The sequence below is a fragment of the Cervus canadensis genome, chromosome 4, assembly GCF_019320065.1.
Source record: "Cervus canadensis isolate Bull #8, Minnesota chromosome 4, ASM1932006v1, whole genome shotgun sequence".
NCBI classification, from domain to species: domain Eukaryota; kingdom Metazoa; phylum Chordata; class Mammalia; order Artiodactyla; family Cervidae; genus Cervus; species Cervus canadensis.
This window is the reverse complement of record NC_057389.1, coordinates 56,765,035-56,792,604: the sequence shown is the minus strand read 5'-3', so window position 1 is coordinate 56,792,604 and position 27,570 is coordinate 56,765,035. Positions and strand designations below refer to the sequence as shown.

General features: G+C 40.7%; 3 protein-coding genes and 2 pseudogenes across 10 annotated transcripts in view; all 5 read left to right on the top strand.

The window, feature by feature from the left end:
• Nucleotides 1-27,570, top strand: part of LOC122439810 (protocadherin alpha-C2) — a 183,427-nt gene that overhangs the window by 72,777 nt on the left and 83,080 nt on the right. Inside the window, exon 1 of one of the 8 annotated variants that reach the window (XM_043465266.1) lies at nucleotides 22,329-26,385. The exons of the other annotated variants lie outside the window; for them this stretch is intronic. Within the exon in view, the coding sequence (XP_043321201.1) occupies nucleotides 23,953-26,385 (2,433 nt within the window). The 5' untranslated portion in view covers nucleotides 22,329-23,952. Of the gene's footprint in view, nucleotides 1-22,328; nucleotides 26,386-27,570 lie in introns of those variants that run through there. 8 annotated transcript variants of the gene reach the window in all.
• The window catches only part of LOC122439812, a 127,321-nt pseudogene that overhangs the window by 46,924 nt on the left and 52,827 nt on the right, over nucleotides 1-27,570 (top strand).
• Nucleotides 1-27,570, top strand: part of LOC122439814 (protocadherin alpha-3-like) — a 159,354-nt gene that overhangs the window by 78,958 nt on the left and 52,826 nt on the right.
• LOC122439813 overlaps nucleotides 1-27,570 on the top strand; it is a 119,124-nt pseudogene that overhangs the window by 38,734 nt on the left and 52,820 nt on the right.
• LOC122439811 (protocadherin alpha-6-like) overlaps nucleotides 1-27,570 on the top strand; it is a 132,164-nt gene that overhangs the window by 51,786 nt on the left and 52,808 nt on the right.

The following is a 27,570-nucleotide window of genomic DNA, read 5'->3' as shown; positions in this document are numbered from 1 at the left end:
TGCTGCGTGAGTGAGTGGGTGATACTGTCTAGTCACAGCATGTTGGCTTCTGATTGTGATGGCTTCTTCTCTTGTGGAGCATGGGCTCTAGGCATGGCGGCTTCAGTAGCTTCAGTAGTCTTGGTGCAGGGGCTTTAGTTGCTCTGCAGCATGTGGGATCTTTCCAGATTGAGGATTGAACCCTAATCTCCTATATTGGCACATTGATTCTTTACTACTGAGCTACCAGGGAAGCCCACCTCATAAGTTTTGATATGTTGTGTTTTCATGCTCACTTGTTTCAAGATATTTTTGAATTTTCCCTTGATTTCATCTTTGATCCATTGGTTTCCAGGAATGTGTTGTTTAATTTCCACATATTTAACCATTGTGGTTGGAGAAGATACTTCATATAATTTCAGTCTTTTAAAATTTGCTTACCCTTGATTTGGATCTAATACCTGATCTATCCTGGAGAATGTGTCATGTGTGCTTGAGAAGAATGTATATTCTGCTGCCCTTGGATGGAATGTTCTACATGTATATCTGTTAGGTACATTGGATGTATAGTTCAAGTTCAATGGTTTCTTATTGATTTCTTTCTGGATAATCTATCCATTGATGAAAGTGGATATTGTAATGTTGTCTATTGTTCCCTTCACTCCTTCAGATCTGCTAGTATTTGTTTTTATATTTATGTGCTCTGATGTTAGGTAGATATGTATTTATGATTGATTTATCTTCTCGATGACATGACCATTTTATCAGTTTTAGTGACCTTTTTTGTCTTTTGTTACAGTTTTCTACTTAAAGTTGATTTTGTCTGATATAAGGATAGTTAACTCTGCCCTCTCTTTTGGTTTCCATTTTCATGGAATGTCTTTTTCCATATCTTCATTTTGAGCCTGTGTATTAGCTGAAGTGAATGTTTGAAGGCAGCTTGTATTTGTGTCTTTTTTTTTTTTTTAACATTTTTGGCCATTCTGTGTCCTTTGATTGGATAATTTAATCCACTTACATTTAAAGCAATTCTTGATAAGTAAAAACTTACTATTGCCATCTTGTTCATTGTTTTCTGGTTTTCTGGTTGTTTCATTCTTCCTTTGTTCTTTTCTTCCTCTCTTGATATCTTCTTTTGTGAACTGATGATTTTCCATTGGGGTATACTTTGATTCCCTTTTCTTTATCTTGTGTGTATGTGTCTACTGTAGTTTTTTGTTTGTTTTGTAGTTACCCTGTGGCTTACTTGAAATATCTTACAGATAAAACAGTTTATTTTAAGCTGATAACTTTGATCATATAAAAAAAAACTCTACTCTTTTTCCTCTCCCCTTACTTTATGTTTTTGTTGCCATAATTGACATCTTTTTTATATCCTGTACCATAAACAAATTATTGTAGCTATATTTATTTTTAACACCTTTGTTTTATAACCCTTATACTAGAATTAAATGGTTATCACACATCATATTACAATATTAGATTATTCTGAGTCTGACTACATACTTACCTTTACCAGTGTATCGTGTATTTTCATATGGTTTCATGTTATTAGTTAGCTGCCTTTCATTTCAGCTTGAAGAACTCCTTTCAGCATTTCTTATAAGGCACATCCAATAGTAGATGATGAACTCCCTCAGCTTTCGTTTGTTTGGAAAAGTCTTTATCTCATCTTCATTTCTGAAGGTCAGCTTTGTAGGGTAAAGTTTTCATGGTTGACATTTTTTCTTTTGGCTCTTTGAATGTATCCTCCCATCCTTTCCTGGCATACAATGCTTCTGCTGCAATATCTGCTGATAGCCTTATAAGAGTTGTCTTGTATAAGATAAATTTTTTTTCCCTGTTGCTTTAAAAATTCTCATTTCTTCTTTGATTTTATACAGTTTTATTATAATTTGTCTTGAAGAAGATTGTCTTGCATTGAAAATTTGAGGTAACCTATTGGCTTCATGAACTTGGATGTCCAAACCCCTCTCCAGGTTTGGGAAATTCTCACCATTCTTTCTTAATTTTTTTTTAAAAAGTATTTATTTATTTATCTTTGGCTGTGCTAGGTCTTAGTTGCTGTGTGGGCTTTTCTCTAGTTGTGACAAGTGGAGGCTACTCTCTAGTTGCAGTATGTGGGCTTCTCATTGCAGTGGCTTCTCTAGTTGTGGAGCTCAGGCTCCAGGTGCATGGGCTTCAGTAGTTGCAGCACATGGGATGAATAATTACGGCTTGTGGGCTCTAGAGTGTGGGCTTGATAGTTGTGGCACACAGGCTTAGTTGCTCTGAGGCATGTGGAATCTTCCCAGACCAGGGATCAAACCTGTGTCACCTACATTGGCAGGAGGATTCTTATCCACTGCAACACCAGGAAAGAACCTGTAATTTCTTTATATATGCTTTGTGCCCTTTCCTCTTTCTCTTTTCTGAGACTCCAATGATTATTTCTTTTAATGGTGTTCCTTAAGTCCCATCATCCTTCTTCATTCTTTTTCACTATTTTTTTCTTTTTACATCTCTTTATCAGATATTTTAAAATGATCTGTCTTGCTCCTTCTACTGTCTTTCTGTAGCATTTCAGCTTTTCTGGTTCTACAGCAGCAAGCTATGCATGTTTGTTCTCAGTGACCATTAGGCATCTAAACTATGGTGGTTCCCTGACAGTTTCAAGTCAAGTGAGACAGATACTAGTTCCTTGAGCAACCCTCCAAAATCCAGAAGGGCTGGATTCATGCACGTTCTCCCTCCTTCCTAAAGGAGCTAGCTGCCTTTTTGCTAGCAGCTAAGTTGCTTATTCTTCATGGCTTCCAGGCATCCAAACTATGCCAGTTCTATCAGTCCTCTGAGTAGGGCAATATATAGAAACTAGTCCCTCATGAAGTTCTCCAAGAAGCTGAAACATTGGACACATGCTCTACTCTTCTCTTTCCCCTTGAGGGTGGGAGAGTGAACCAGGGTGTTTTTTCCTGGTGCTGAGCTATGCCAACTTCTGGGAGGGGCTGCTGTGAGTAAAGTAAAATTACTCTTATTTGTTCCAATACAGCTGTTTAAGTTTTAAACTCATTTGGGTACTCCAACTTCTTAACTTAATTATGGAATTCTTGTAAGGGTATTTCATTACACATATCATTACTAATTAGTATTTTTGTGGGAGATTTAGGGCTGGGACTTTCTATTCTGACAGCAAGGAGCAAGTGTCTTTTAATTTCATGGCTGCAGTCACTACCCACAGTGATTTTGGAGCCCAAGAAAATAAAATGGGCTTCTCTGGTGGCTCAGACAGTAAAGAATCTGCCTGCAATGCAGGAGACCTGAGTTCGATCCCTGGGTCAGAAAGAGCCTTTGGAGAAGGGAATGGCTATCTCCTCCAATTTTTCCTCCCTGGAGAATTATGTGGACAGAGGAGCTTGGTGGGCTATAGTCCATGGGATTGTAAAGAGTCAGATATGACTAATAGCAACATTACAAGATATTAAATATGGTTCCCTGTGCTATACAGTAGGTACTTGTTGTTTATCTGTTTTATATATGGTAGTGTATATCTGTTAACTCCAAATTCCTAATTTATCCCTGCCTTTCCCCTTTGGTAACCGTAAGTTTATATTCTGTGTGAGAATGTTTTTGTTTTGTTAATAAGTTCATTTGTATCATTTTTCTAGATTTCACATATAAGTGATATCATATGATGTTTGTCTTTTTCTATCTGACTTACTTTACTAAGTATAACAATTTCTGGGTCCATTCATGTTGCTGCAAATGGCATAATTTTATTATTTTTCTTGGCTGAGTAAGTAACATTTCACTGTATATATTTACACCACCTTTTCTTTATCCATTAATCTGTTGATGAATACTTAAGTTGTTGATGAACACTCAAACTGCTGCACAATTGCACTCATCTCACACACTAGTAGAGTAATGCTCAAAATTCTCCAAGCCAGGCTTCAGCAGTACGTGAACTGTGAACCTCCAGATGTTCAAGCTGGATTTAAAAAAGACAGAGGAACCAGAGATCAAATTGTCAACATCAATTGGATCATTGAAAAAGCAAGAGAGTTCCAAAAAAACATCTACTATTGCTTTATTGACCATGCCAAAGCCTTTGACTGTGTGGATCACAACCAACTGTGGAAAATTCTCGAAGAGATGGGAATACCTGACCACCTGACCTGCCTTCTGAGAAATCTGTATGCAGGTCAAGAAGCAACAGTTAGAAGTGGACATGGAACAACAGACTGGTTCCAAATTGGAAAAGGAGTACGTCAAGGCTGTATACTGTCACCCTGATTTTTTAACTTATATGCAGAGTGGTGGTAGTGGTGGTGGGTGGTTTAGTCGCTAAGTCATGTCCAACTCTTGTGACCCCATGGACTGTAGCCTGTCAGACTCCTCTGTCTGTGGGATTCTCCAGGCAGGAATACTGGAGTGGGTTGTCATTTCCTTCTCCAGGGGATCTTCTTGACCCAGGAATTGAACCTGGGTCTCCTGCATTGCAGGCAGATTCTTACTGACTGAGCTATGAGTCAGCATGCATTATATGGAACAGCATGCATTATGTGGAACAGCATGCATTATATGCACAGTATATCAAGAGAAATGCTGGGCTGGATGAAGCACAAGCTGGACTCAAGACTGCTGGAAGAAATATCAATAACCTCAGATATGCAGATGACACCACCCTTATGGCAGAGAGTGAAGAACTAAAGAGTCTCTTGATGAAAGTTAAAGAGGAGAGTGAAAAAGTTGGCTTAAAGTTCAGCATTCAGAAAACTAAGGTCATGGCATTGGGTCCCATCACTTCTTGGCATATAGATGGGGAAACAGTGGAAACTGTGAGAGACTTTATTTTGGGGGGCTCCAAAATCACTGCAGATGGTGACTGCAGCCATGAAATTAAAGACACTTACTCCTTGGAAGGAAAGTTATGACCAACCTAGACAGCATATTAAAAAGCAGAGACATTACTTTGTCAACAGAGGTCCATCCATCTAGTCATGGCTATGGTTTTTTTAGTAGTCATGTATGGATGTGAGAGTTGGACTATAAAGAAGGCTGAGCGCCGAAGAATTGATGCTTTTGAACTGTCGTGTTGGAGAAGACTCTTGAGAGTTCCTTGGACTGCAAGGAGATCCAACCAGTCCATCTTAAAGGAAATCAGTCCTGAATATTCATTGGAAGGACTGATGCTGAAGCTGAAACTCCAATACTTTGGCCACCTGATGCGAAGAGCTGACTCATTTGAAAATATCCTGATGCTGGGAAAGATTGAGGGCAGGAGGAGAAGGGGACGACAGAAGATGAGATGATTGGATGGCATCATCGACTCAATGGACATGAGTTTGGGTAGGCTCCGGGAGTTGGTGTTGGACAGGGAGGCCTGGCATGCTGCAGCTCTTGGGGTCGCAAAGAGTTGGACACGACTGAGCGACTGAACTGAACTGAAGAAGACTCTTGAGAGTCCCTTGGACTGCAAGGAGATTCAACCAGTCAATCCTAAAGGAAATCAACCCTGAATGTTCATTGGAAGGACTGATGCTGAAGCTGAAGCTCCGATACTTTGGCCACCTAATGTGAAGAGCTGACTCATTGGAAAAGACCCTGATGCTGGGAAAGATTGAAGGCGATAGGAGAAGGGGGCGGCAAAGGATGAGTTGGTTGGATGGCATCACTGACCCAATGGACATGAGTTTGAGCAAACTCCAGGAGATAGTGGAGGGCAGAGGAGCCTGATGTGCTGCAATCCAGGCGATTGCAAAAAGTTGGACACGACTTAGAGACTGAACAACAACAACAATAGTTGCTGTATAACACAACAACAATGACAAAGGTAACTCTGTGTTTAGATAAACCAAACCTCCATATTGTTTACCTTAATGGCTACACCAATATACGTATCCACCAACCTTGTAGGAAGGTTCCCTTTTATCCACACTCTCCCCAGCGTTTAGTATTTGTATACTTTTTGATGATGGTTATTCTGCCTGGTGTGAGGTGATGCTTCTTTGTAATTTTGATTTGCATTTCCCTAAAAATTAGCAATATTGAACATCTTTTTGTGTGACTTTGGCCATCTGTATGCCTTCTTTGGAGAAAGATCTATTTAGGTCTTCTGTCCATTTGTTAATTGAGTTGTTTGTCATTTTTTGATATTGAGCTGTATAAGCTGTTCTTATATTTTAGAAATTAAGCCCTTGTCAGTCACATTGTTTGCAAATATTTTATCCCTTTCCATAGCTTGTCTTTTTGCTTTGTTGATGGGTTCCTTTCCTTGCAATAGCTTGTAAGTTTGATTAGGTCTCATTTATTTATTTTTGTTTTTATTTCTTTTGCCTTGGAAGACTGATCTAAGAAAGTATTGCTATGATTTATGTTCAAGAGTGTTTTGCTTATGTTCTCTTCTAGAGGTTTTATGGTGGTGTGTCATATTTAAGTCATTAAACCATTTTGAATTTATTTTTGTGTATGGTGTGAGCAAGTGTTTTAACTTGATTGATTACATGTGACTGTCCAACTTTCCCAACACCACTTCCCAAAAAGGCTGTCTTTATTCTTGCCTCCTTTGTTAAAGATTTTTTGCCCATACATGTGTGGGCTTATTTCTGGGCTCTCTATTCTGTTCCATTAATCCGTATATTGTGCCAATACCATGCTATTTTGATTACTGTAGCTTTATAGTATTGTCTGAAGTCTAGAAGGGTTATGCTTCCAGTTTTGTTCTTTTTCCTGGGATTGCTTTAGCAATTCCAGATCTTTAGTGGTTCCATATAAATTTTAGTATTATTTGTTCTAGTTCTGTGAAAAACATCATGGGTAATTTAATAAGGAGAGTATTAAATCTGTAGATTGCTTTGGGTGGGATGGCCATTCGGACAATATTAATTTTTCCAGTTGAAGAACATGGAATATCTTTCCATTTATTTGAATCATCTTCAGTTTTCTTTATCAATGTTTTATAGCTCCCATTGAGTGTGTAAGTCTTTCATCTCCTTTGTCAGGTTTATTTCTAGGTATTTTGTTTTTTTAAATTTGATTTTAAGCCAAGTTTTTAAAAATTTTCTCCTTCTGATATTTCATGGTTAGTGTAAAAAAATGCAGTGGATTTCTGTATGTTGATCTTGTATCCCATACCTTGCTGAATTTGTTTATCAGTTCTAATAGTTTTCATGTGGAGTCTTTAGGGTTTTCTTTATAGAGTATCATGTCATCTGCATATACTGACAATTTTACCTTCCAATTTGGATATTTTTCTCTTTTTCTTGTCTGATTGCTGTAGCTGGGACTTCCAATACTATGTTGAATAGAAGTGGTCAGAGTGGGCATTCTTGTTTTGCTCCAGATTTTAGCAGGAAGGCTTCCAAATTTTCACCTTTGAATATTTTGTTGGCTGTGGTGTATTATATTTATTGATTTTCAGATGTTAAATCAACCTTGCATTCCTGGAATAACTCCTGCTTGGTGATAGTGAATAATTTCTTTACTGAGTATGGTTCTCTAGTATGTTGGTGAGAATGTATGTTTTTATATTCATGAGAGATATTGGTCTCTAGTTTTTTTGTGTGATGTCTTTGGTTTTGGTATCAGGGTAATACTGCCCTCAGAATGAAGTGTTTACTTCTCTTCTATTTTTGAAAAGAGTTTGTAAAGAACAGGTATTAATTCTTATTTAAGTGTTTGGTAGAATTCATTCATAGTAATTTTTGGTCCTATTTGTTTTTGTTTTGTGTGTATTCCTATCATTATTTATTCAATGTCTTTACTTTTTATAGATCCATTCAGATTTTCTATTTCTTTTTGACTCAGGTTTTGTATTTGCATTTTATATAAATTTGTCTGTTTTATATAAGCTATTTATATATTGGCATACAATTGTTCATGGTATTCTCTTATAATCCTTTTTATTTCTGTGAGATCAATAATAATACCCCTTATTTCATTTCTGGTTTATAGTAATTTTAGTCTTCTGATTTTTTTTCTCTCAGTCAACCTAGCTAAAGTTTTGCCAGTTTTGTTGATATTTTCAAAGAACCAACTTTTGGCTTTATTGTTTTACCATTCTTAGTTTCATTTATTTCTGCTCTAATCCTAATTATTTTGCTTCTTCTGCTTGCTTTAGATTTGATTTGCTTTTCTTTTTGCAGTGTCTTAAAGTAGAAGATTAGGTTATTGATTTCTTCTTTTTAAATCTTTTTAAATGTCAACATTTATAGCTGTATGTTTCTCTATAACCATTGTTTTAGTTGCATCCCATAAGTTTTCATATGTTGTGTTTCCATTTTTGGTCATTTAAGAGTATTTTCTGATTTTCCTTGTTCTTTCTTCTTTGACCCATTGGTTATTTTAGCATATGTCATCTAATTTTCACATATTTGTGAATTCCTCAAACTTCCTTTTGTTATGATTTCTTGTTTCATTTCATTGTGGTCAGAGAATATTCTTTGTGTGGCATTAATTTTTAAAAATCTGTTGGAGCTTGTGTTATGACTTAGTGTTGAGAAGGGCAGTCTCATGTGCACAGTCTTTCAACCTTCATTCAGCTACATAAGAATGGGTCTTGGCAAGTTCAATGCGGATGAATTTGAGAACATGGTGTCAGAAAAGCGACTCATTCCAGACGGCTGTGGGGTCAAATACATCCCTAATTGTGGTCCCCTGGACAAATGGCCGGCCCTGCACTCCATGAGCATCAGTGCTGTCCCCTCCTTAATCACACTCACCAATAAATGCTATTTCCTGTCGGGAAAAAAAAAAAGAATGGGTCTTGGAAAGGGAACCTATGTACACTGTTTGTGGAAACATAAATTGGTGGCTACTATGGAAAACAGTATGATATATTCTCAAAAAACTAAAAATACAACTACCATGCGACCCAGCAATTTCAGTTCTGGATATATATTTGAAAAAAATGAAAACACAAATTCAAAAAGATACACATACCCCAATGTTCATAGCAGCATGTGTGTGTGCTCAGTTGCTCTGTCATGTCCGACTCTGTGATCCAATGAACTGTACCCTGCCAGGCTCCTCAGTTCATGGGATTCTCCAGGCAAGAATACTGGAGTAGGTAGCCACTCCCTTCTACAGGGAATTTTTCTGACCCAGGGATAGAACCTGGGTCTCCTGCATCACAGGCAGATTCTTTATTGTCTGAGTCACCAGGGAAGCCCTCGTGGCAGCGTGTTATTTACAATGGCCAATAGAAGCAACCTAAGTGTCCATCAACAGATGAATGGATAAAGAAGATGAAGCCATAAAAAAGAATGAAATTTTGCCATTTGTAACAACATGGATGGACCTCGAGTGTATTATACTAAGTGAAACAAATCAGATAGGGAAAGACAAATACTGTATGATATTACTTATTTATGGAATCTAAAAAATAAAACCAACTAATGAACGTAACAAAAAAGAAATATACCTATAGATAGAAAACAAACTAGTAGTTACCAGTCGGGAGAGGGAAATGGGGATGGATAAGAACAGGGGAGGGAATACAAACATAGTAGTTTGTAGAGGTATAAACTATTATATATAAAATTTAAAAAGCTACAAGGATATATTGCACATCACAAGGAATATAGCCAATGTTTTATAATAACGGTGAACCAGTATGGTGTACATATGTAACTTATTTTTAAAAAGAAGGTATTGTCAAATGTAGTCAATAAAGTTTGAGAAATATTTGTGCTGTAAAGTAATAAAATTGTTTTAAAGTAGAATTGTTATGGCTACACAGTTTGTACATTTTCAAAAATAAGTTGTTTATTTAAATAAGTGAACTTACAACAAAAAATTATACCTAAAAAATAGAATGTGTCTTGATAAGGAATGGAACATTACTTATCAAGAGATGAAGAGTCCATACAGCCTTTGCTAGGTGTATATACAATGTGGGGCTACATTTCCCTGTTTCAGGCTCAGCGGATGCTCTGATTGGAGCATGCACATCATGTGGCACCTTTCCAACTCCACTTAAAAAGTTCTTTTTATTGAAGTATAGTTGATTTATAATATTGTAACATTTTTCAGGTGTATAGCAAAGTGATTCAGATATACATGTATCTGCATGCATGTGTGAGATCCTAGGAATGGTAGCTTCCATAAGCCTCTTATCCTTATCCATCAGAGGGCAGACAGAATGAAAACCACAATCACAGAAAACTAATCAAACTGATCACATGGACCACAGCCTTGTCTAACTTAATGAAACTATTAGCCATGCCATGTAGGGCCACTCAAGACAGACGGGTCATGGTGGAAAGCTCTGACAAAATGTGGCCCACTAGAGAAGGGAATGGCAAACCACTCAGTATTCTTGCCTTGGGAACCCCATGAAGAGTATGAAAAGGCAAAAGGATATGACACTGAAAGATGAACCCACCAGGTTGGTAGGTGCCCAATATGCTACTGGGGAAGAGTGGAGAAATTACTCCAGAAAGAATGAAGAGACGGAGCAAAGCAAAAACAACACCCAGTTGTGGATGTGACTGGTGATGGAAGTAAAGTCTGATCCTGTAAAGTACAATATTGCATAGGAACTTGGAATGTTAGGTCATGAATCAAGGTAAATTGGAAGTGATCAAACAGGAGATAGCAAGAGTGAACGCTGACATTTTAGGAAAGGAGAAAAGGAAAGATATACCCATTTGAATGCAGAGTTCCAAAGAATAGCCAGGAGAGATAAGAAAGCCTTCCTCAGTGATCAATGCAAAAAATAGAAGAAAACAATAGAATGGGAAAGACTAGAGATCTCTTCAAGAAGATTAGAGTTACCAAGGGAACATTTCATGCAAAGATGGGCACAATAAAGGACAGAAATGGTATAGACCTAACAGAAGTAGAAGATATTAAGAAGAGGTGGCAAGAATACACAGAAGAACTATACAAAAAAAATCTCCATGACCCAGATAACCACAATGGTGTGATCACTCACCTAGAGCCAGACATCCTGGAATGTGAAGTCAAGTGGGCCTTAGGAAGTATCACTACGAACCAAGTTAGTGGAGGTGATGGAATTCCAGTTGAGCTATTTCAAATCCTGAAAGATGATGCTGTGAAAGTGCTGCACTCAATATGCCAGCAAATTTGGAAAACTCAGCAGTGGCCACAGGACTGGAAAAGGTCAGTTTTCCTTCCAATCCCAAAGAAAGGCAATGCCAAAGAAAGCTCAAACTAGTGCACAATTGCACTCATCTCACATGCTAGCAGAGTACTGCTTAAAATTCTCCAAGCCAGGCTTCAGCAATACGTGAATTGTGAACTTCCAAATGTTCAAGCTGGATTTAGAAAAGGCAGAGGAACCAGAGATCAAATTGCCAACATCCATTGGATCATTGAAAAAGGAAGAGAGTTCCAGAAAAACATCTACTTCTGCTTTATTGACTCTGACAAAGCCTTTGACTGTGTGGATCACAATAAACTGTGGAAAATTCTTCAAGAGATGGGAATACCAGACCACCTGACCTGCCTCTTGAGAAGCCTGTATGCAGGTCAAGAAGCAACAGTTAGAAGTGGACATGGAAAAACATGGTGATTGCAGCAATGAAATTAAAAGATGCTTACTCCTTGGAAGGAAAGTTATGACCAACCTAGACAGCATATTAAAAAGCAGAGACATTACTTTGTCAACAAAGGTCCACCTAGTCAAGGCTATGGTTTTTCTAGTAGTCATGTATGGATGTGATAGTTGGACTATAAAGAAAGCTGAGTGCCGAAGAATTGATGCTTTTGAACTGTGGTGTTGGAGAAGACTCTCGAGAGTCCCTTGGACTGCAAGGAGATCCAACCAGTCCATCCTAAAGGAGATCAGTCCTGTGTGTTCATTGGAAGGACTGATGTTGAAGCTGAAACTCCAATACTTTGGCCACCTGATGCGAAGAGCTGATTCATTTGAAAAGACCCTGATGTTGGGAAGGATTGAGGACAGGGGGAGAAGGGGAAGACAGAGGATGAGATGGTTGGATGTCATCACCGACTCAATGGACATGAGTTTGGCTAAACTCTGGGAGTTGGTGATGGACAGGGTGGCCTGGCATGCTGCAGTTCATGGGGTCCCAAAGAGTCAGACATGACTGAACGACTGAACTGAACTGAACTGAACTAAAATGGACTGGAATGGGCAAATTTAACTCAGATGACCATTATATCTACTACTGTGGGCAAGAATCCCTTGGAAGAAATGGAATAACCCTCATAGTCAACAAAAGAGTCAGAAATGTATTACTTGGGTGCAGTCTCAAAAATGACAGAATGATCCCTGTTCATTTCTGAGGCAAACCATTCAATATCACAGTAATCCAAGTCCATGCCCCAACCAGTAATGCTGAAGAAGCTGAAGTTGAAGGTTCTATAAAGACCTACAAGATGTTCTAGAACTAACACCCAAAAAAGATGTCCTCTTCATCTGAAATGAAGGGACTGAAATGCAAAAATAGGAAGTCAAGAGATACCTGAAGTAACAAGCAAGTTTGGCCTTGGTGTACAAAATGAAGCAGGGCAAAGGCTAACAGAGTTTTGCCAAGAGAATGCACTGGTCATGGCAAACACCCTCTTCCAACAACACAAGAGAAGGCTCTACACATGGACATCACCAGATGGTCAATACTGAAATCAGGTTGATTATATTCTTTGCAGCTGAAGATGGAGAAGCTCTATACAGTCAGCAAAAACAAGGCCAGGAGCTGACTGTGGCATAGATCATGAACTCCTTATTTAAGTAATTCAGACTTAAATTGGAGAAAGTAGGGAAAACCACTAGACCATTCAGGTATGACCTAAATCAAATCCCTTAGGATTATATAGTGGAAATGACAAATAGATTCCAGGGATTAGATGTGATAGACAGCATGCCTGAAGAACTATGAATGGAGGTTCATGACATTGTACAGGAGGCAGTGATCAAGACCATCCTGAAGAAAAAGAAATGCAAAAAGGCAAAATGGTTGTTTGAGGAGGCCTTACAAATAGCTGTGAAAAGGAGAGAAGCAAAAAGCAAATGAGAAAAGGAAAGATATTCTCATTTGAATGCAGAGTTCCAAAGAATAGCCAGGAGAGATAAGAAAGCCTTCCTCAGTGATCAATGCAAAAAATAGAAGAAAACAATAGAATGGGAAAGACTAGAGATCTCTTCAGGAAAATTAGAGATACCAAGGGAACATTTCATGCAAAGATGGACACAATAAAGGACAGAAATGGTATAGACCTAACAGAAGTAGAAGATATTAAGAAGAAGTGGCAAGAATACACAGAAGAACTATACAAAAAAGATCTCCATGACCCAGATAACCACAATGGTGTGATCACTCACCTAGAGCCAGACATCCTGGAATGTGAAGTCAAGTGGGCCTTAGGAAGTATCACTACGAACCAAGTTAGTGGAGGTGATGGAATTCCAGTTGAGCTATTTCAAATCCTGAAAGATGATGCTGTGAAAGTGCTGCACTCAATATGCCAGCAAATTTGGAAAACTCAGCAGTGGCCACAGGACTGGAAAAGGTCAGTTTTCCTTCCAATCCCAAAGAAAGGCAATGCCAAAGAAAGCTCAAACTACTGAACAATTGCACTCATCTCACACGCAAGCAAAGTACTGCTCAAAATTCTCCAAGCCAGGCTTCAACAGTTTGTGAACTGTGAACTTCCAGATGTTCAAGCTGGATTTAGAAAAGGCAGAGGAACCAGAGATCAGATTGCCAACATCCATTGGATCATCAAAAAAGGAAGAGAGTTCCAGAAAAACATCTACTTCTGCTTTATTGACTACACCAAAGCCTTAAACTGTGTGGATCACCACAAACTGTGGAAAATTCTTAAAGAAATGGGAACAGCTGACCACCTTACCTGCCTCCTGAGAAATCTGTATGCAGGTCAAGAAGCAACAGTTAGAAGTGGACATGGAAAAACAGACTAGTTCCAAATTGGGAAAGGAGTACGTCAGGGCTGTATATTATCACCCTGCTTATTTAACTTATATGCAGAGTATATAATTTGAAATGCTGGGCTGGATGAAGCACAAGCTGGAATCAAGATTGCAGGGAGAAATATCAATAACCTCAGATATGCAGATGACACTACACTTATGGCAGAAAGTGAAGAAGAACTAAAGAGCCTCTTGGTGAAAGTGAAAGAGGAGAGTGAAAAAGTTGGCTTAAAACTCAGCATTCAGAAAACTAAGATCATGGCATTGGGTCCCATCACTTCTTGGCAAATAGATGGGGAAACAGTGGAAACAGTGACAGACTTTGTTTTGGGGGGCTCCAAAATCGCTGCAGATGGTGATTGCAGCCATTAAAGTAAAAGACGCTTGCTCCTTGGAAGAAAAGCTATGACCATCTTAGCATATTAAAAAGTAGAGACGTTTCCTTGCCAATCAAGGTCTGTCTAGTTTAAGCTATGGTTTTTCCAGTAGTCATGTATAGATGTGAGTGTTGGACTTTAAAGAAAGCTGAGCGCTGAAGAATTGATGCTTTTGAACAGTGGTGTTGGAGAAGACTCTTGAGAGTCCCTTGGACTGCAAGGAGATCCAACCAGTCCATCTTAAAGGAAATCAGTCCTGAATATTCCTTGGAAGGACTGATGCTGAGGCTGAAACTCCAATACTTTGGCCACCTGATGTGAAGAGCTGACTCATTCAAAAAGACCCTGATGCTGGGAAAGATTGAATGCAGGAGGAAAAGGGGACAACAGAGTATTAGATGGTTGGATGGCATCACCGACTCAATAGACATGAGTTTGAGCAAGCTCTGTGAGTTAGTGATGAATAGGGGAAGCCTGGTGGCTGCAGTCCATGGGGTCGCAGAGAGTCAGACTCGACTGAGCAACTGAACTGAACTGGAATGTAGCCTGCTAGGCTCCGCTGTCCATGGAGATTCTCTAGGCAAGAATACTGGAGTCAGTTGCCATGCCCTCCTCCAGAGGATCTTCCTGACGCAGAGATCGAAACCTCATGGCTTTTGTCTTTTTCATTGACAGGTGTGTTCTTTACCACTAGCACCATCTGGGAAGCCCACTTGTGTGTGTGTATGTGTGTGTGTGTGTGTATATATGTATATAATTTTTCAGATTAGTTTTCATTACAGAAAATTGTTTCCTATGTAAAAATTGTTACAGTAAATCCTTGTTGTTTATCTATTTTATTTTATTTATTACTTTTTTTTCCCACACTGTGCAGCTTGTGGAATCGTAGTTCCCCAACCAGGGATCAAACTCAGGTCCTCGGCAGTGAAAGCGCAGAGTCCCAACCATAGGACTACCAGGAAATTCCCTATTTTATATATAGTAGGGCTGCCCTGATGGCTCAGAGAGTAAAGAATCCCCCTGCAATGTAGGAGACCTGAGTTCAATCCCTGGGTTGGGAAGATCCCCTGGAGAAGAGAATTGCAATCCATTTCAGTATCCCTGCCCGGAGAATTCCATGGACAGAGGAGCCTGGCGGGCTATAGTCCATGGGGTTGCGAAGAGTCAGACACGACTGAATAACTTCCATTCACTCACTCACAGTATGAATCTGTTAACAACAAACAACGATATGTTATTCCCTACTCCTAATTTATCCCTCCCCCTTCCCTTTCCTCTTTGGTATCCTTGAATTTGTTATCTTTGTGAGTCTATTTCTGTTTTGTAAATATACTCATTTGTATTTTTAGATTCCACTTTTAAGTGATATCAGGTAATATCTGCCTTTCTCTGACTTACTTCACTCAGTGTGATATTCTCTAGATCCATCCATGTTGCTGCAAATGGCAACAGTTCATTCTTTTCATGGCTAAGTAGTATTCCATTGTGTGTGTATATCACACACACCACATCTTCTTTACCTAGTAATCTGTTGATGGTCACTTAGGCTGCTTCCATGTGTTGGCTATAGTAAATAGTGCTGCTTTGAACATCGGGGTGTGTTGTATCTGTTTTGTTTTTCTGGTGGTACTGGGTCTTCATTGCTGTGGGTGGGCTTTCTCTAGTTGCGGTGAGTGGGGGCTCCTCTTCATCGTGGTGGCTGGGCTTCTCATTGTGGTGGCTCCTCTTGTTGCAGAACATAGGCTCTAGGCACGCGGGCTTCATTACTTGCAGCATGAGGGCTGAGTAGTTGCAGTGTGCAGGCTCCAGGGCACTGCAGGCTTCAGTAGTTACAGCTCACAGGCTCAGTAGTTACAGCTCACAGGCTCGGTAGTTACAGCTCACAGGCTCAGTAGTTACAGCTCACAGGCTCGGTAGTTACAGCTCACAGGCTCAGTAGTTACAGCTCACAGGCTCGGTAGTTACAGCTCACAGGCTCGGTAGTTACAGCTCACAGGCTCAGTAGTTACAGCTCACAGGCTCGGTAGTTACAGCTCACAGGCTCAGTAGTTGCCACTCATGGGCTTTAGAGTCAAGGCGCAGTAGTTGTGGTGCAGGGGCATGTGGAATTTTCCCAGACCAGGAATCAAACCCTTGTCCCCTGCATTGACACTGTGCCACCAGGGAAGTCCTGTGGTATCTGTTTTTAATGGGGAAGGGAAAAAGTCTTTCTATCATGGCACAAGAGGGGTGCATATAGGCAAACTGCTCTGCAATTGCCTCTTGTCTGCTATTTTACTTTTGGTTTCTTTATGTCTTAATTCTCCTTGTTTTTATATTCCTCCTTTACCAATATTTTTACTAAGTGAGTATTTTCAAATGTAGCATTTTAATTCCTTCAAAGGGTTTTAAACTGTATTTTTGAGTTATTTTCTCAGTGGTTTCTCTAGAGTTTATTATATACATTATAATACCAATATCTCCTTCAGATTTATATTAACTTAATTCTATTAAGGTATAAAGATATTACTCCTATATAACTCTTTTTCTTTCTTCCTTTTTGTTCTATTATTATATGTATTACATCTTGTAGTGGGTTGAATTGTGGCCTCCAAAAAGGTATGTCCACTTCCTAACCCTGGGAACCTGTGAATGTGACCTATTTGGAGAAAAAAAGGACTTTGAAGATGTAATTAAGTTAAGGCTCTTGAGATGAGGAGTTTATCCTGAATTTCCCAGGTGGGCACCAATTCCAACGAGAAGTGTTTTTTATAAGAGAGAGAATAAGGGAGGACAGAGACACAGAGGGAAGGTCATGTGAAGATAGAAGCAGAGTGGAGTCATGAACACAGCCATCAAAAGCTGTATGCGGCAAGAAATGAAATCTCTGCTAGAGCTTCCAGAAGGGGTGCAGCCTCTCCAATACCTTAAGTTTGAATTTCTCCCCTCCAGAACTATGAGAAAAACTGTTTTAAGCCACACAGTGTGTGGTGACGTTTTTGCAGCAGCTACAGGAAAGCAGTATACATCTCTATATATTACAAACCCAACAGTACATTGTTACAGTTATTACATTATATAATTTATTGTCTCTTAAAGATGTTGAGGGCAAAAGGAAAGCAATTATATATTTATAGTGTTTCTCATTTCCCATTTTTGGTTCTGTTAATTTATTGCCCTGCATTGGAATTTCCTTATCCAATACAGCTGTTCTTCCATCCACTTCCTTTGTACTGTAATTGGCAATTTTGTTTCATTTCTATATATTATAAGCCCAGAAATATGTTTATACATATTGTTACATGCAATTGGTTTTTTAAAAGAAGAAAGGAGAAGCTTCTGGGCCTACCTCAGAAGGAGTACTCTTCCTCTCTCCCTGCCAGAGCCAAGGAGATCTTTCTTGGATGTTCACTTTGAGAACCTAGTGGGATTCCTGAAAGTAAAGCCCATAAAAGTAGGCATGCTCCCCCTTCACCCCAACTGTGACCTCCATGAGTTTCTCACTCTTAAGATAGTCCACAACTCAGCCTCCAGCAATTTGTCAAAATTTCCATTTAGGTGTTCCTAACAGGCTGTGCCTCTAGAGGCTTCTGTTCCATGGAAACAGATCTTGGCTGACTCTCTGCATTTGCTTATTTATCCAGATTTTGGTGACTTCCCTGGTGGCTCAGATAGTAAAGCATCTGCCTACAATGCGGGAGACCCAGGTTTGATCCCTGGGTTGGGAAGATCCTCTGGAGAAGGAAATGGCAACCCACTCCAGTACAATGGCCTGGAAAATCCCATGGACAGAGGAGCCTGGTAGGCTACAGTCCATGGGGTCACAAAGAGTTGGACATGACTGAGTGACTTCACTTTCACTTTTTTCTTTCCAGATTTTAGAGTAGAGGTTTTTCCTGTAAACTCAGTTCTCTGATGGGTTCAGGAAAAGTCATGTATCCAGCTTTTCTTGTTGTTATTACAAGAAAAAAAAGTGATAAATTCTAAGCTCTTTACGTATTGGAGGTGAAACTGGAAGTGTGTTCTTTCTACTTTCTTTTCTCAGCCTTCTCAAGTGTTTCTTCTTGTTCTTGACTATGTATTAATACCAAGCAGAACCTGTTCACTTTTTTACTATTTCCAATGTGGCCCTAATTTCTGTTATTATATTCTATTATTTCTGATTTATATTTCTCTTCCACTTATTTCATGAGTTGCATCAGCTCAGTTTTCATGGTCTTCTGTGGCATTTTCATTTTCTTTTTGAAATTCTGTATCCCTGAGTTCTTAATTCTCTGAGACTCTTTAAAACTATTTCATGAATCTTTTGACTAGAGACCTTTAGAGACCTGTGTGTTATTATCTGTTATTTTTCATATTTATTTTCTTATTCCTTCTTTTAATATTCATATAGATCCTGCATTGGCTCTTTTTTGATTAGTATTTATCTTTGAGAGGAGTTCCTTTAGGACCAGCTATCTGCAGGTAGAAGTGTAGATGGATGGGCCTGTAGTGCTCTGGACTAAGGTGAGCATTTCCTGTTTACCATTTGTTAGAGGGGTTTGTTGGAGAAGGCAATGACACCCAACTCCAGTACTCTTGCCTAGAAAATCCCATGGACAGAGGAGCCTGGTGGGCTGCAGTCCATGGGGTCGCTAAGAGTCAGACACGACTGAGTGACTTCACTTTCACTTCTCACTTTCATGCATTGGAGAAGGAAATGGCAACCTGCTCCAGTGTTCTTGCCTGGAGAATCCCAGGGACGGGGGAGCCTGGTGGGCTGCTGTCTACGCGGTCGCACAGAGTCGGACACTACTGATGTGACTTAGCAGCAGCAGCAGCAGCAGCGGAGGGGTTTGTGTATACCTTAGCTTTTACATATCTTCCAATAATGAGAACTGGCAGCTGCAGAGCAATTTGTCCTCCACAGTTTTCTCTTAATTTTACCACATACTTAGGTTCACTCTTGAAATAAGTGTGCATCTGCTCACTAGTGCATTCACTCCTGCTTTTTCTCCTATTTTGTGCTGACAAATAGGATTATGGAAAAGCCCTACCTGATTTAGCCTAGGCACCTGGATATTTTTGTTTCAAATAAGAGATCTTTTGTTTTATATCTCAGTGTGAAGTACTACTTTGGAAAACTCTAATCTACCAGCTCTTCCCAGGGTCTCCAGTGGCAAGTATATTCTCTCAGCATTTTCTGGCATCTTGGTCCAGTTTTCTTAGCACTTGGTAACTTCTCTTCATATATACTATGGTTGAAGTTCAAGCGCTTTAAGGAGTTTCATCAATTTATTATTTTATTTTTTGTTGGCTATTCTTCTATTGTTTTTGGTAGGTTTTATGGAGAAGAAATCCATTTTCATTTATCCATAATTGATTAAAATCCCTCTTTTTGTCTAGTTATTGCAGTTATGTAGGAAAACTGTTTTTTAACTTAGTCATCTCATCAAGCTCTTTTAGTTCTATTTATTTTTCTTTAATTCTCTTGGACTTTATGAATAGAAAATTTTATTACCTATAAATTTATCATCTATTAGTAACAGTATATTTTACCCTCCTAATACACACACACATATGCACACACACTTCCTTATCTTGTGTTGTCTAGAATTTCCAAGTCAGTATTAAATGATAGGTATTACATGAAGTGTGCTGTTATGCTTATGATTTTTCATGGCAATAATTCTGATATTTTTATTGTTTAAAATAAAGATGGCCATTTGGGGGGGTGATAGATGGGAAATTTTTATCAAAATTAAAAAAATATATAAATAATTATGATCTGGAAATACTTTGTTTTGAAACTATAATATAATGTGAGATTTATGTAGATTCTTTTTTGGAGAATGTTGATAGTGCCTTTGTCAGATCTTTATTTTAGGTTAGGCACTCCTATAAAACTGATGTCAGATAGGGTGATTGGTAGTGGTTGCAAGCCTTCCTTTTCAGCCGCATGTGATGAAATTTTTTTCAGCAGCTCAGAGGAAGATCTGGTGTGACTGCTTACCAAATATGTAGGAATATGAAATTTGATATAGGTAAAATATGTGATTGAACCAGACTGGCTAGCTCTTAACACAATGTGACATTCAGCCAATTTGACTTTAAAAAATTAAGTGTAAAAGTCTAGGATTTTTTGATCTGTGGCTTAATAGCATCTAGAAAAAAAACCACATACGAATTTTAGCTTTAAATCCATCATAAAAAAAGTTATGTGATGTGGCTGTTAAAGAACCAGATGCAAGATTAGACCCTTCCTTGATATGGAGTATTTAGAATGAAAAAGCAAGCTCTCCTGTTCTTGGATATTATGACCAATCTGGAGCATGACTTTAAGTTCTGAGGACTATACTTTGAAGATGAAATAGAGTAAGACTTTATAAAGAGGTAATTCTAGAAAAATTAGCATAGTTATAAAAAGGAGTAAGAAAACACAGCATAGAGTTAATTAGAGTGAAGATTCATGAAAAAAATGTCTGAGATACTTTGTATAATATTATGTTATGGAGAAAAACTTTGTACAAACTTGAGAAAGAAGTTCTATAGTAATGTGCTATTGGTAAAGTGTTCAGGTTAAAAAAGAAACAACAATGACTGACATAGGCTGTTGTGTACTGAGAGTAGTTGAGCCACTTAATTTATGTGCCTGGAGCTTAGCTAGATATTTCAGAGACAAAATTGAGTGATACAGATCTCTACCCTCAAACAATTCACACTCTGTTAGGCTTGATTTGAAACCTTCATGAAGCAATATTATGGGATGAAAATTTGCTTAATGTGATTGTGATGTCCAATTTTTTAATTTACTTCCCATAAGTACAGAATATACTCCCAAAAGAATAACCTTAATTACTAAGAAAATCTTAAGTACAATAACATTTTGTTGACAAACTCTGGTGGATATTCAGATCATTCTCCTGTTTGGCTTCAGGATCTCTAACATGAACTTATGCATTATGGCTAGCAATCTCTTGAATTTACAGATTACAGCCAAGTTTGGTGGGAGAGCATTATAATAACAGTTTTTGCACTAGAACCCAAGCAGAAATCAGAACAGTGTTTTTGCACAGAGTCCTCTTAAAGTTGTACTTGCACCTAATTAAAAGCTTGAAAATACTTGAATTAGGAGACACTATAGAAAATGCCACGAACTGGCAAAATGAAATATTAGAAAGGAAGGGTTCTGCTATAGAGAAGTTATGTTAATTCATGATTTTAACCTTAACTAGTAATATTATACACAAGAAAAAAAGTTTTTAGACTTTCTCATCTTCGGGATATCCAAATATTTAGATATCTAAATATTACTTTCCCACAAACTCTAGTTTATATCAGTAAATATTGAGTGTATGCTGTTGCTTCAGTCGTGTCCGATTCTTCGTGACCCCATGGACTGTAGCCCGTTAGGCTTCTCTGTCCAAGATTCTCCAGGCAAGATTACTGGAGTGGGTTGCTATGCCCTCCTCCAGGGGATCTTCCTGACCCCAGGGATTGAACCTGTGTCTCCTGCAGCTCCTGCATTGCAGGTGGATTCTTTACCACTGAGCCACCAACGAAACCCAAGGTCGGGGTGATATATATTATTTTTCATTTTATAGTCCTTGATAGCAGAGGAGTAACTTTTGACATGCCACATTTCAAAGATTACTTTATGATAGGCTTTGAAGCAGAATTATTTTAAAAACTGAAGTATAATAGAAGTATTTGTGCTTTGTTACAGTTATCATATATATTAAAAAAACAGGCAGCTTGTAAATAAAACAAGTAGGTAGTTCAGTGGTCAAAGAATCTGCCTGCCACTGCAGGGGAGTCAGTTTCGATTCCTGCGCTGGGAAGATATCCCTGGAGAAGGAAATGGTAATCCATTCAATATTCTTGCCTGGGAAATCCTATGGACAGAAGAGCCTGGTGGGCTATAGTCCATGGGGTCCCAACGAGTCCGGCACCACTTAGTGACTAAAACAGCAACAAGAGGCAGCCTGCCCTACTTCCTTGGAAGAAATAAGGGGTGGGTTTGTGATAGACAGAGGAGGTGATTGGTGTTTAGTGGCACAGTGAAGTTACCAATCCCACTTAGTCTTAAAACCAGAAAGCTGGAGGTGCCTGTTTATCCCTGCCTGCCCCACCTACATTTTAAGTGACAGTTAAAAAAATTATTAGAGAAATATTAAGGCATACAGTAAAGTTGAGAGAATTGTGTAATTAATTCCATGTATCCAGTACTCTCAGCTTCAGTAATTAGCCGTATGTTTAGGCAGTTTTCTGACCAGTAAATATAATGCCCTGAGAGCTTCAATTCTTTATCTGTATTCAGCTTTTGTCTTTCAAATTTTGGTTCTTGAGGCTTTGGACACTGCTATTGTATTAAAAGAAGGATTTGAGTGATGAATTTAGTGTTCAAGGGGTCAGTCTCTTTTTCAGCTCTCCACCCTCTCAGGAGAAGCCACTAGTTGTAGGGTGCTAGGTGGAATTTGGAAGTATTGCGGCCAAGAGCTGTTTTTCATAGAACAGAGGACTGTCCCGATTTCCCTGCCGAAGACCAGAAAAACAAAGCTGGGGAACCGACGGGCATCAAGTCTGCTCTTACACCACTTCAGTAGTTTTCTGAATAAGAGCAAAGTTACAGAACAGTTTCCTGGTCACGCTCATGGAGAGTATCTCAGTATTTTCCCCTTCATTTTCTACGTTCAGGTTGTTTGGGGATGAGCTGTCAATCTTTCTGAGTTTCTGGTGCTTGATATTGACTGGCTTCTAACCACTTTCCTCGCCCAGAGCTTGCAGAGCATTCCCCTTAGGGCCTCCTGGGAAAAAGAGAAAAACTGCTGATTCGCAAAAAAGAGGGAACGTTGAACCGGAATTGCGCTTGCCTAGTTTTGTGCCTTGAAAAGCTAGAGTACCGGGGAATGGTCCGCATATGCCCCTCGCTGGTTCTCGCTATAGAAATCTTGGCGTCTCCGGGGAATTAAGAAAGTGCAGGAGAGACTTAAAGTCGCAGGGGAGAGGCTGAGAATCCAACACGGAACGCACCATAGCACTTGGTTTGGGGGTTCCTGTTTCCTTAAGCCTAGAAGGCAGAGTGGTTCACGATCGTGGCCCCGCCTCCCAGCGTGTCGGCCCGGCGGTTCCTCTCGGAATTCCGCCGTCTCTGCCGGCACTGTAGGGAGTCAGTGGGTCCAACCGCCCGGGACCCGATGCTCGACTCTCAAAATAGTCACTGAGAGACGCCCAGCCGAGCTCAGCCCCAGTTTTAAGCCGTCTTCAGGTAGAGTTTGTAGACGTTAAGACTGCGGCGGTCAGGGCGTTGTCCTAGGAAACGCGGTTTAAGGGAAGGTGTGTTAGTTTCTCCGAGCATCTCTTTGCCGCGCCCTGCGCTCGCTGCCGGGGCGCGGGGCGAGTTCCCGGTGGGCCGGGAACGGAGACGGCTCTTCGCGGAGCCCGGAGGTTTTCCTCGCCTCTGCACCCCTAGGCGGCGCTGCGCTCCTCCGCTCCCGCCGGCTCGGCTTTCCCAGACGGCTGCCGAACCTCCAGTCTAGCAAGCCTTGCTCTCAGCCGGCCGGTCCCGGGCAATTACGGCATTCGGAAGGCGAACGTCGGCTGTCTCTGCACCTTTAGCGGGCAGCGGCGGCCGACCGGCCCTCGGTTTTTTTTCCTTTTACCACGGCTCGCACTCTCCGGGAGTCCGGAGCATGGTCCCGGGTCACCGCTGGTGGAGCGGGGACGCCGAGAGGGAGGGGGATGGGGGGCTGGAGGGTGGCGGTTCTATGTTTGTGGGTTTCCTGCGGCTCTGTAGCGGGACAGCTGGAATACTCAGTGTCGGAGGAGACCGAACGGGGCGTAGCCGTAGGCAATGTTGCCCAGGACTTGAGGCTGTCAGCGGCCTCTCTGTCCTTGCGGAACTTTCGCTTCCTTTCCAGCCGCGGCGAGACTTACTTCGGGGTTGATCTGGCCAGCGGAAGCTTGGTGGTCAGAGAGCCGGCGGACCGCGAACGGCTGTGCGGGGCCAAAGCTGCCTGCGTCCTGATCTATGAGCTTGTGCTCGAGGACCCGCTAGAGCTGCACAAGGTCCATGTTCACGTCCCGGACATCAACGACAACTCGCCTCACTTCCCTGCCGGCGACGTGCAGTTCCACATTCCCGAGTTCCTTATGCCCGGAGCCCGCTTTACTCTGCCTAATGCAGAAGATGCCGACGAGGGAAGCAACGGGTTGCTAAGCTACAGCCTGAGCCCCAGCCGACACTTTAGCCTGGACATGGGTTCGCGGGTCGACGGCAGCGAATTCCCAGAGCTGGTGTTGGAGAAAGCGTTGGATCGGGAGCAGCGTGCCACGCATCGGCTAGTACTCACCGCTCGGGACGGCGGGCTGCCAGCGCGCTCCGGTGAGGTACAAATCACCATCGTCGTGGTGGACACAAACGACAATGCACCTGTATTTGAGCGCTCAGTATACCGCACCAAGGTGCCAGAGACTGCACCCCGTGGGACTGTGTTATTCCGAGTGAAAGCCTCGGACCCGGATGAAGGCTCCAATGGGGAAATCCGGTATTGCTTAAGCAACAGCACGCAAGCCAAGCTGCGACATCACTTCCACGTGCACCCTAGAAATGGGGAAGTGCGGGCCGCTGCTTCACTGGGTCCTCCCGAAACGCTGTTGGAGGCGTACATTGAGGCAAGGGATGAGGGTGCCTTCAGTCTAGCCAGCACCGCTAAACTGCTGGTGGAGGTGACTGACGTGAACGATCACGCCCCTGAGGTGAACCTTCTCACTCTCTCCAGTCCCGTTTCCGAGGATGCCGCCACTGGCACAGTGATTGCTCTCCTTAGTGTAAGGGATGAAGACCTTGGTCCCAATGGTAAAGTCGCTTGTAGCATGTACAGTGCAGGCCCCTTTAAGTTGACGGCTTCCTTTGGCAACTACTACAGCTTGCTGACTGATGGGCCGCTGGACCGGGAGCAAGTCAGTGAATACCAGGTTCTGATGACTGCCTCGGATGGTGGCTCACCTCCACTTAGCACTCGCAGGACACTGACTGTGTCAGTTGCTGATGTGAATGACAACACACCAAGCTTTCTTAAATCGAAACAGGAACTTTTTGTGGCTGAAAACAATGCCCCTGGGGCCTCCCTAGGACATGTGTTTGCCCAGGACCCAGATCTGGGGAAGAATGGCCTTGTCTTCTATGAGCTGTTGGATATTATCTCTGAAGGGCAGGCAGCCTCTAGCTTGGTGGCAGTAGATTCACCCAGTGGGGCTATCACTGCCAAAATTTCCTTTGACTTTGAGCAGCTCAGGGGGTTTCACTTCCAAGTGGAAGCCCGGGATGGTGGCTTTCCTCCCAGAAGTTCAACAGTGACTGTGAACTTGTTTGTGGTAGATAGGAACGACAATGCTCCGGTCATCTTGTTTCCCTTGTCCAAAAATGGCTCTGTCCCAGTGGAAATTGTGCCCCGCTCTGCCAGAACAGGACACTTGATCACAAAAGTGGTAGCAGAGGATGCAGACAGTGGCTCCAATGCTTGGCTTTCCTACTATATCTTTCAGGCTTCTGACTCAAGCCTTTTCAGAATTTCAGCCAACATGGGAGAGCTCCGTACTGCTCGTTTAGTTCTTCCCTCTGATGCAGTTAAACAGAAGGTGGTGGTGGTGGTTCAGGACCGTGGAGACCCATCCCTCTCCGCCTCTGTCTCACTGAGCGTGCTGTTGAGCAGCTCTGCCCCTCAGGTCCTTCCAGACTTTGAAGATGGCTGGGAAACAGGAGGGCACCTTTCTGCCCAGAACCTGTATTTAACAGTTGCCCTGGCCTGTATTTCCTTTTTATTTCTGGGGTGCTTACTTTTCTTTGTGTGTAGCAAGTTGAGCCAGAGTGCAGGTTGTTGCACTCAGAATTGCTGTCACTCTCCAGAGGAGCTGAGGTATGGAAGCAAGGTGGCTTCGAATCCTTGCATGTCATCAGCCACAATAGATGTTACTGCAGTCGAAAGACTTTCTCATACTTATCTCTATCGGGCCTCCCTGGGACTTGGTTATGATAATAACAGTTTGCTGTTTCATGGGGAATACAGTGCTGCTGACCTGAGAAATCTGGCCTCTGGAGTAAGACTGAATGTGCCAATATCCTGTATCCAGATTCGGAATAGGAAAGGGGATCATGCAAATGTCAATGCCATGGTAAGCATATTTTATGGAATTTGATTCCCTTGAACAGGAGATGGTCACTAGCTATTTCTAAACTGTTATATGAGTCTTTGGCAGCGTGTAATCCATTGAATTGAACACTCCTGCTCAGCATCCCCTGTGCTAAGGATTCTGGGAAGATCCAGGTGTTAAAAGAGATCGTTTTTGGCCTCAAAGAGGTTGCAGTTTATTTTTGAAAAACCAAGGTAAGACATTCAAACCTATTAAAGAACAATTAAAGTAATACAGTATAAAGTTCTAAAATTGAAAAGAATAAACCACAAAGTTTCTGGAACAGGTAATAAACAACCTGGGATGTCTTTGAATAATTCCTTTTAGGAATTTCTTTAAGGAATTACTTTATTTTTTTTTTTTAAGGAATTACTTTAAACAAATATCCTTTCATTAGAAAACATATTTTTGAGCAACAGATATGTTTAAGGCATTCTGATACCTAAAGTGAGAATGAAAATTATGTAAGAGTCTTTGCGTAATACAAACTCAATATGAATGATGAGACATTTACTCAAACCATAACAATACATGATTTAAACATGATGATAACCTAAAACATGTAAAAATAAATTGTAACAGATGTTCAAAGAAGGGAGAGAGCGAGCATCTAGACAGGGAAGAGGGAATCAGAGAAGGTTTTGTGGTAGAGATGGCAGTGAATTGGATTGTGAATGCTATACCATTTAATAAAATGCAGCATATTCCCTAGGCTATATTTTACAGTGAATACTGTTTTGACAAAGTAGTCTTTTTTGAGAATGATATTCCAAAACACAGCTAATAGTTCCACACAGTATTTGTAAATATATAGAAATAATAAGCATGTCTCAGAACACTTACTTGTACTGACAGAAAGATGATACAGTTGGGTATAGGACTTGACAATCTTTTATTATGTGTTCTTATTGATGCATTTCACAAAGAAGACAGATGCATAATTGCCATGTCAGAAACATTTGTGTGTTCAAGGTGCACTTCCCATTTGAAGTCCATTCAACTTGGATTTAATTTTCTTATTATTTTAGAAGCCAGTAAACTTTGAAATAAGTAAATACCATGTTAAGGTATAATGTCCCTAAGAAGGCTTTCCTCCTAGCTCAGTCAGTAAAGAGTCTGCCTGCAGTGCAGGAGACCCAGGTTCGATTCCTGGATCAGGAAGATCCC